Below are 9,352 nucleotides of genomic sequence, written 5' to 3'. Positions count from 1 at the left end.
TCTTCCAGACATTTCATTCCACAAACTACACGACAAAACCAGCATGTCTCAGGTCTGCAAGGCCGCTGAAAGAGTAATCCGATCATGTGTCAGGAGGCGCTGTGAGCCAGTGTCTACAAGGGACCAACTGAGGCCTGAGGGCTGATGCCATCGTCGCAGGCTGAGGCTTTACTTAAATCCGACAACAAGCCATCCGCGATCAACGAATTCTTACTCATGAAAAGCGGCCCATCACGCGATACCTATCTACTGAAACAATCCAACGTCACATGCAGTCACCTTGGCCCTCTCTGAAACTGCGGGCTCCGTTCACACTCTGACTGCATTGGATCGACACCATCTCATCCCGTAGACGCATCACAGTACAGATCCAGGACAGCGGCCCAGAACACACTCGGAGTCTCACTTTCGTGTGTTCGTGAAAAGGGAAATAACAAGAAATACATTAGTGTTCAGTATTTTGTCTAGAAACATGATATGCATCTTTTGCATGTTATGTCTCTGAGTTAGTTTCAAATCATGCTTGGTGTTATCTAATATCATTACGTGTCATCAGTGAGATTTGGGTCATATTGTCCCTGACAGTGTCAAAGGATTACGAAAAATTCATCGAGTTAAAGGACTCAACATATATGAGGTTTGCTTGCACCTTTCTCGCAATGATGAGGTTTGCTTGTCCTGAACAAGCGCACCCCAGAAACATGCGTTTAATCCACAAGGTTGAAAATGCATATCGGAAGACAATAAACAAGGCATACACACAAGGTGGAACCATAAGTGTGCTTGCCATTATGTCTTTCACTTAGTTTAAGTTCAGGCAGGCACTTTCCGCCTCTCTATGCCATAAATCAACACTAAAAATTTTAATTGTGAAAACGGGCCAAAGACAAAGCGCAAAAACTCATGACAAGCACAGAAGCTGAACGTGTATGACATCTAATTGAGCCAAAAACTGCTTGCTGGCGTTCCCGCTCACTCCTAAACAAGTTGCACTGTTATTTGGGGTACTGGGTCTGTGTATTTTGAGGGCGGTTATTGGAAATTGGCATCCGTAACGATAATCTACCTTGATTTGAAAGCTCATTAAAGAATCGCTTTGAGCTTTGATATATCCAAAGTACTGTGCAGTTCGGGATCATATTTCTAAACCACACATTTTATGCATTTGACACCGCTCGCGCTATTCTGACAAGCAATGTTCAAACATCACAGCACTGAAACAGCATTCAAACGCACAAACGAGCATCTTTCTTGGGGGACCACTCCGTACTTTGTTGGCCTAAACAACTTCCACGGGCTGCACATCTCGCAGAGAGCCACCAAATCGAGTCAGTTGTAAAGCGACCACAGCAATGACAACGGCGAGCGGGCAGTTCCAGGCACCGGCTGTCCTCGGTGACCTGAAGGCGACTCGGCAGGCTGTCAGGCTAACAGACACGACCGTGCGGCTCACCTATGACAAATATGACAGGTCGGGACGTTCGCTGACGAGGGGAAAGCGACACCGCGGCCCTCAGGCCTGACCTGGGGGGACCTGGGGCACCTCGCAGATCTGAGGGACACATGCATATGTTAGAGCCAGGTGACGCATTTAGAAAACACGCACGTGTCCGGCAACGCCGGGAGGGCTTAACAAGTTTTATTTAGACGCCATCGTGGAAAGTCTCTTCCAGAACGGTCGTCGGGGGGCACCAAAATCTGTAAACGTTAGGGCTATATCTAAAATACGCGAGTGCAGATATTGTAGATGGCAAATGAATGCAATTTCAATGGGGTCTTATCACTGCGCTTAGAGTTGCAGAGGACGAATTTGCAAAGTTAACAGGTCGTGGTATCCATTGTTTATAGCTTACGACTGGAGGTGGGTCTGGGCTAGTAGTCTGGCTGGCTTTAGGGTTCGGATAGTCATTGGGGGCTCCGAGGGACTGCGGATGCCAAGGAAAGGAGCAGGATCACGATAGCCACCACGTGCAGCCGTGGGTACTGCATGTCTGCATGTGTCGGGAGTTTGTAAGACGGTTAAATAATGAGGTATACTAGCAGGAGCAATTGTATTTACGTCTTGATAGCGTATTACTTGGGCTTTGACGACAGTAAACAGCAAAGGCACATACGAAAACCAGACCTAATGGCTACACAAAATGGACACGGTACACTGCGAAACTTGGACACGGTGCAACAACAGGACAGCATTTAAGCATAATGTGCACGAATCTACCACTATTTGACTGCAATTTTCACGGCCTTTGTCACATGAGTGTCCGCACGATACAGTTGCGGTCGACACAGACAGGCGGTGTCCGGCGGTGGCCGGACGCCGGCAGGGGCGAGCCTCGGCCGAACTGATCCACGTGTCCGCGTGGCTATGCAGCCCCCATGGTACCCACGAAAGCACGGCAACAGCTGGCAAAAGTCGCCTTGACAAGTAAAAAAGTACCTAATTATGTTCAAAATGGCTTTAGTGAAAACTTTGGACTTCATGCATGCATAACATTTAACCGGCTTAAATGAAAAATTGGTCATGCGTCATGCACTGTATGATATAAGAGTGCACATATTGTAGCTGTAGCTGTAGCTATAAGGTATGTGGAGGAGCATTTACAGCACCTCGCAAGTCTATCTTTCAAGTATGAAATAAACACTTATTGTAGATGCAGGCCAATTATCGCGAAGTCAGTGACGCGTTGAATATATATTCCTGTATAGCTTGGTTCAGACGGAAACGCAAGCTTGGGTTGGGGAAACAGCTGGATTGAGCTTGGAGGTAACCAAACAAATGTGGTTAGCTCCCTACAGTTAATCAAATTTCACACAAACCCTACGTCGCAGCACGGTCGCGTCCGACGTGAACACCGCCTCCCCAAATACTCAAACATACTGGCCGACAGCATCACTCAGATCGTCATCACGCTTAGGGGTTTTGGGTTGCGAGCTTGATGGGATTTGGCCGACATGTAAGCTAATCTATTTAGAGGGAACGGGACTTAGCGACCCAAAGTCTGGCTACGTATTTCAGACACATTCAGGGGTGTTTGCAATGTTATTTAACCGCCATCCGTTAGGGCAGAGCGGATGACCGAATACTACAGAGACCATGACAGAGATGTAGATGCACGTGCTGAAGGACTTCTTCCATGCTCTCCCATATGCGTCACAATTTGTATGTAATCCTTGCATTGAGCAAAATAGGCAAGTTATCGCTTGCGCAAGTGAACTCTGCTTCAGGCTGGCATAAATACCACTGGATTTTCCGGACATATCAGCGACGTCATTGCCAGTGGTAGAGTGCGTGGGACGGTTTGGCCACCAACGCTGTGTATGCAACCATTGTGGCATATACAAAGCCTTTGAGTTTGCGTCACATATAAAATTCGAAATGCCGTACTTACCCATCTCCAGGAACGATTTGAATGATTCTGGAGAGGAACAGTAGTTCTAATCAAACCATGCTTGAACTATTGCAAGTATTCCACGGGTTTTAAACGTTTGGTTTGTTTCGCACAATGATCATGTTTTCATGCATTTTTTGTTCAATGTGAGAACAAGCAAGGTAAAAGAGCAAACACCTGTGTCACGCGTAACCAAAGCATTTCTCTCGACCGGTTAACAGATTGCGTCATAGGACAAATCCGCTGCATCGCAAGATGGACAGCCGAGAGCTGAACTGAAATATCTGATTGGCTGATCCGTGAGTGCGCTAGTGGGGCTGAATACAACATGATAAGTTCATGCTAAAACAAATAACAGGAACTTAAATCTATGAACAGGCACTGGTATGTATATTACCATGTCTGTGGTAACAACGTAAGCTCGCATGGTAGTCAATCGAAAAACCGGCACACTCGGCACACGCAAACAAAGCCAGGTCCATCAAACACGCCATCAGGTACCAACCACACCTAACAAAATACAGGCGACATTCTAGATCGCCACCCACCGACGTGCAACAACTGCTCCTTAGCAGCTTGCACGATCGTGCGCTGTACATTAAGCACCAACGAATACAAGGTTCACGGCAAGTAAGGCCACTGGCCGAGCGCTCCTTCACGCAACCGAAGATGTGAAACCTGAGCGAATCCAGTCCGCGACGTCCTGCCGTGCCATTGCGGTCTGTACATGTGGTAATGGTTTTGCTGTGGTTTGAAGCAGTGGGTAGCCACGTTTCCCGGATCTGTGCGGTTGCGCTAGTGAGACGGCTATAAGCGTGCTTTGCTCTAATCTACCCCGAACATGTGGTAAATCAAACATTTTGCGCGAGCCCGTGAAACGACACTTGAGCGCACGTGATGCTGACACGCATGAGCTAAGCTCTACTTGAGATAAATCACGCCGCGTGCTGATATTCCTGAGGACATTTGAAACACAAAGCACGGCTGGTATTGGGCATACGGCTGTCAACGGGTGGCAAAGCATAAAGACTGGTTGTCATATGGTACAAAATGTAAAAACGACTGACGCGGTCGAATGTATGAGGATCAAAACACATTTCCGCGCTAAAACACGACCGCGTCATACAATACGCTTGACATCCGCCGCTGACCGTAAGAACACAGGGTGCCCTCGGCTCTGTCACACTCTGTTATGCTTAGCGTGTCCGCATTTAAGGCCCCGCGTGGCGGTTTTTGATTGTTTCAAACCTACCAGAACCATGCGTTTACCGTAATGACAACTTTGACAAGTATTTGAACGGCATATTTTTGGTCACAATTACCACTTACAACAGGATTGGACAGACCACACGTGCTCTCGGTGCCCACCAACAAGGAACAACTGTGAGCCGAGCATAACATAGAGTTCTTCTGTGCATTTTTGCCAGCTGAAATAGGGTGTTAAAAACATGTCCATTCACTGCTACCAAACTCACCGTTGTTCTGGTTCTTATCTGGATGAAGCGTTGAGCTGTTGTCTACCAACTTCTTTACAATGGAATCCATTTCGTTCACAATTTCGTGCATGTCGCATTCAACCACGTTGATCTGAAAACGGAACCATTTCCAGTCAGAACATGCATGAACAATGCGCATGTCAGCACTGCCCTTTGGCCCACGGTCGCACATGGATCATTGGAAGATATGCTTCATTTGATACTAAATTTTGCCATTTAGTGTAAAAATGCGGCATTTAGCTGCAACTTGGCATGCAACATGATACGTGGTACCGTGGTGCTGTGATATATGTGGTGCCATATATGATACAGTGGTACTACAAAAGCATTGCATTGCTCATGCACAAAACACCTGGATTGCGGAATATTTGCTTTAACACGCGCTCGGATGGGGTTCAAACTGACTCTAGAAAGTTTTCCGGAATGGTTTCCGAACGACGTGGAGTAGCCCCGCCAAATTTTGCGCAACTGTAGACAATTAAATAGCGGATCGCCTGGCATCACAGATTGAGATATACCTTGTAAGGTCGCTGACCCATGGCAGGCCAAAGTAAGGTCATGATTTCAGCAAAGGCAATCCCCAGGGTATCGTTAAATCTGATCCAATAACGTAGTGTTGGACAAAGCCATACATCTCTGAGATGTTTTCGTAGGCAACACAACAATTGAATGAACAAATTCCACTGACCGAAGGTCAGGTATAACGGTCAAGCCAAGGTCAAAACCAACCTGTTTTATTGCTCTAAGGCTTGCTGTATGGGACAGTTTCTGGTGCTCATTTCAAATTTAGTGACAACAGGACCCGCATTATGTATCTTCCATTGACTTCTGGAAGTTCACAATAGGTCACTGACCTAAAATGAACCAGGTCAACGTTTTGTTTAAGAAACATACTGCCTAGCGTAATCTTTCTCGTTGATTCAATTGCAAAACTCAAAGCAGTCTTGTAGGATTTTGGTCACCATGACCTTCAAAAGATCAAGTAAGGTCAGTGACCTTAAATGAGCATGTGACCTTTTGTTTGAAACAATTATCCAGGGCCAGCAGCCCTTTGGAGACCGACCCGGAATTGACTTTGCTTGACCTTATTTGACCCGAAGGTCATGACATAGGAAACTCAAACTTTAATATAGGTAAGCTCACGCACATATCAAGACACCCTGTGAATTTGGTGTTTCTAGCTCGCTTGGTTTCCGAGATCTCAGCGGGTTCAAACTGACCCCCACCCGAGCAAAGGCCAACCGGCCAACCGGGCGCGAGTTAGATGACATACATTCAAAGGCCAAGAGACCTGGACCATATTAGCAAAGCAAACGCGATTTTCTAGACCTCTTTCCACCGACCCCGAATGGCCCATTCCACACCTTGTACAGCACGTCCTTGTTGTTCATGAGCTCTGTCAGCGGGAGGACGTGCGTGAGGAATTCTCGCAGCTCCAGCTCCCCGGCCTCCGCCGTCAGCGCGCCAGACTGCAAGGCCGAACCCGGAGCTCGTCACGGATCAGATTTCAGGCTCGCCACGGATCAGATTCAGGGATCGATGCGGTTCAGATCCAGGGATTGTCACCGGTAATATCCGAGGCTCGTCACGGACCAGATTCAGGGATCAATGCGGTTCAGATCCAGGGATTGTCACCGGTAATATCCGAGGCTCATCACGGATCAGATCCAGGGATCGCCACGAGTCATATCCAGGAATCGTCACAGCTCAGATTGTGGCTCATCACATACCAGATCTGGGGATCGCCACATATCAAATACGGCATTGGCCACCGTGGTAACTATTCACTTCACTTCACCTTCACTTCACCTCATACACTCACACCCACACCCCCTCCCCACATGCACACACGTACGCACGCAAGGCTTGCATTATTCTTCTGTGTTAAACGCCAACAAGAAATGCCATGTCAGCGTCGGTCAGTCAGGCGGGCGGGCAAGCGTCGGTACGTTGCCCACCACTGGCTGCATGTCCAGCCGCCTGAGCTGGCCGGCCACGAGTCTCTCACCTGCACGCCGTCCTGCACGAGCCGCTCCAGCATCTCCTGCCGGTGGTCCAGCAGGATGACCCCGTCCAGCCGCGATATCTGCCGGGGCCGACAGAAGGGCTCAGTGCTGACGCCGCCCTGGCGACGCCAGCGATGCCGACTGGTGGCTGGAGACGGCACAACTGCTCCTCCGTCTATCTTATGCAGCCGCCTCCGTCCGGGCCTCTAAATTTGTTTGGTGTTAGAGAAGCTACCCGCATTTGGAGCAGCAACATCCTTTCTTACAGTCTCATCTGATGTTAGTTGGCTGGATTTTAGAACGTATCGAGGGTAACAGCCTTTTTTACTGGGGCCAAAAAACACGGCAGTTTTTCAGGTGCTGTGACACAAGCTGACAGAGATGCGAAAGCTTACTAATAGCCTGCTGAAGATGTAAGCGTGGAGTATTCATCAAGTGCATTTGGGGAACAAGTTCCTCGCCTGCTTTGTTTGCGTAAACAATGCAACGTACTGTTCTGTTCCCCAGTATCTTGAGGTCCGTACCTTCTTGGCGCATTCTACTACATCGTCGATGTTCCTTGGGAAACCCGATATAACGAATCCAAGTCGGGCATTGGAAGCCTTCATTCTGGCGGTAAGCATTTCCACTGCTGCTGTTGATGGCACCATGCCTCCGTGATCCATGTCTGAAAACGTGGCAGAGTATTGAGCCACTCCACCTCGGCAGTGACTGGCCAGATTTAGACCATCGCATCAATACTGCTCAGCACGTCAAGCCTACACGCCATAAGGTCATCGCGATGGCACGTGCTGTGCCGCTGCTGTGCCACTGCCGGCCTGCACGATGCACGTGCTTCTGGTAGGTGCAGGCGAACGCCAAACCACTAACGGTCACGGCGCCAATGGGATCACGTGGAGCCGTTTATTGACGCAGGCAGGCACGAAAAAGCCATCCTTGCCTAAAAATGTCAATGAGATGGAGTTGGCAGACAACGGATGGTTTAAAAACATGCATGAACATGTTTGCAGAAAGCATGCGCACCGTGTAGTCACGCTCGTTCGCACATCAAATACAACTTTCACTAACCGAAATGTTTAGCGTAGTCCTTCAAAACTTTGGTCATCGAGATATGGCTGAGTTTTCCCTGCGAGCCTTGGGCCAGGGCCTCTGATAGTGTCACCTTGCCTGTTCCCGGACCACCTGGTGCGGAAGGTAGACATCAATAGGTTATGAACAGCTAATGAGATCCGTCAGCAGTGTGGGCAGGTGCGCAAACTCATCACGTTTCGCTTGCAGGCTGCACGCGCTCGTATCCAGGTTACACACACAGTCGCTCACACACAGTCACTGCGCAGGCCCAGACCGCACTACGCTCTAAGCAGCGGCTGCACGCGCTCGTATTCAGGTTACACACACAGTCGCTCACACACAGTCACTGCGCAGGCCCAGACCGCACTGCGTTCTAAGCAGCGGCTGCACGCGCTCGTATTCAGGTTACACACACAGTCGCTCACACACAGTCACTGCGCAGGCCCAGACCGCACTACGTTCTAAGCAGCGAGTCTCCTTAGTGGGCGACACCGCACTTGCGAAGCAGGCATATGTCACAGCTTTACCACGCCATAAGACAGACATTGAAGACGGCGTGTTGCCTTCCTGGCGAAAGGTGGTTTGGGGCCAATGGCGGTAGCTGGCTAACGAAGTGGGCGTGAAGACTGCGTTACGCAGGAGAGGCAGTAAATGATGATACAAATGATGGAAGGTTACCTGTTGTAAGGAAGGAAAACCCTCACAATTCGTTTGACGAAACGAGGACGTATTTCAAGTGCTCGCAAGCCTCGACGCACCGCAGACGGGGTGTATGCCGGGTGATATGTCGAACGGGGGACGATATCATAGTTATTGGCCATGTGCATCCTATTGAACCGATTCATTGTAACTGTTCAGTGAACAGTCTTGTCTCCTACGCCTGAGTGCACGGCGCAGTGAATCAAATGACACTTTAGAAATCCAGACTTCGATACCGGTGCCTGTAAATATTTCTTCCTCTTCTTACCTCCAATAAACCACGAGCTGTATTGTTTATCCACACTGTTTCAGCGCGCTGGCTTGATGAGTCGTTCAAAAGACCAATGAGCATTGTAACAGTCAATATGGTATTTTTTTTGCTAACAGTTACCTTACTATCGTAAAGCCACCGATCAGTTGTGCCGATAGTGTATGAGTGTAGGTTGTGCCAAAATCGTCGACGTGGCTTATATGCCCTTGACAGCCCCGAGGCCTCCCTCAGGAGCAGACCTACAAAATCAGTCACGTATGCAAGCATTGATATATTCTACACGCGATGATGGGATATAGACGAATACGCAGGAAACACTACGTTTTTGGTGGTTACTACACACAAAACCAGATCGAAAATACGCATCTGAGTGCAATGTAAACGCACTCTCACTTCAATGTCCAATATTTTTAAGGTTTT

The 9,352-nt window shown here is 48.6% G+C and overlaps 1 protein-coding gene across 1 annotated transcript in view; it reads right to left on the bottom strand.

Annotated features, from left to right (window-relative positions):
• Nucleotides 1–7,499, bottom strand: part of LOC119103003 (adenylate kinase isoenzyme 5-like) — a 9,066-nt gene extending 1,567 nt beyond the window's left edge. The window contains exons 1-4 of the mRNA XM_037226452.1: nucleotides 7,416–7,499; nucleotides 6,894–6,971; nucleotides 6,250–6,354; nucleotides 4,865–4,976 (exon numbers count right to left, since the gene is read on the bottom strand). Coding sequence (XP_037082347.1) covers nucleotides 4,865–4,976; nucleotides 6,250–6,354; nucleotides 6,894–6,971; nucleotides 7,416–7,499 — 379 coding nt within the window. The remainder of the gene's footprint in view (nucleotides 1–4,864; nucleotides 4,977–6,249; nucleotides 6,355–6,893; nucleotides 6,972–7,415) is intronic.
• Between the last annotated feature and the right edge of the window lie 1,853 nt (nucleotides 7,500–9,352).

This window comes from Pollicipes pollicipes, unplaced genomic scaffold (genome assembly GCF_011947565.3).
Source record: "Pollicipes pollicipes isolate AB1234 unplaced genomic scaffold, Ppol_2.1 Scaffold_5724;HRSCAF=6776_pilon_pilon_pilon, whole genome shotgun sequence".
In the NCBI taxonomy this organism is placed as follows: domain Eukaryota; kingdom Metazoa; phylum Arthropoda; class Thecostraca; order Pollicipedomorpha; family Pollicipedidae; genus Pollicipes; species Pollicipes pollicipes.
The sequence above is the reverse complement of the archived record's forward strand: the minus strand, read 5'-3'. Positions and strand labels throughout refer to the sequence as shown.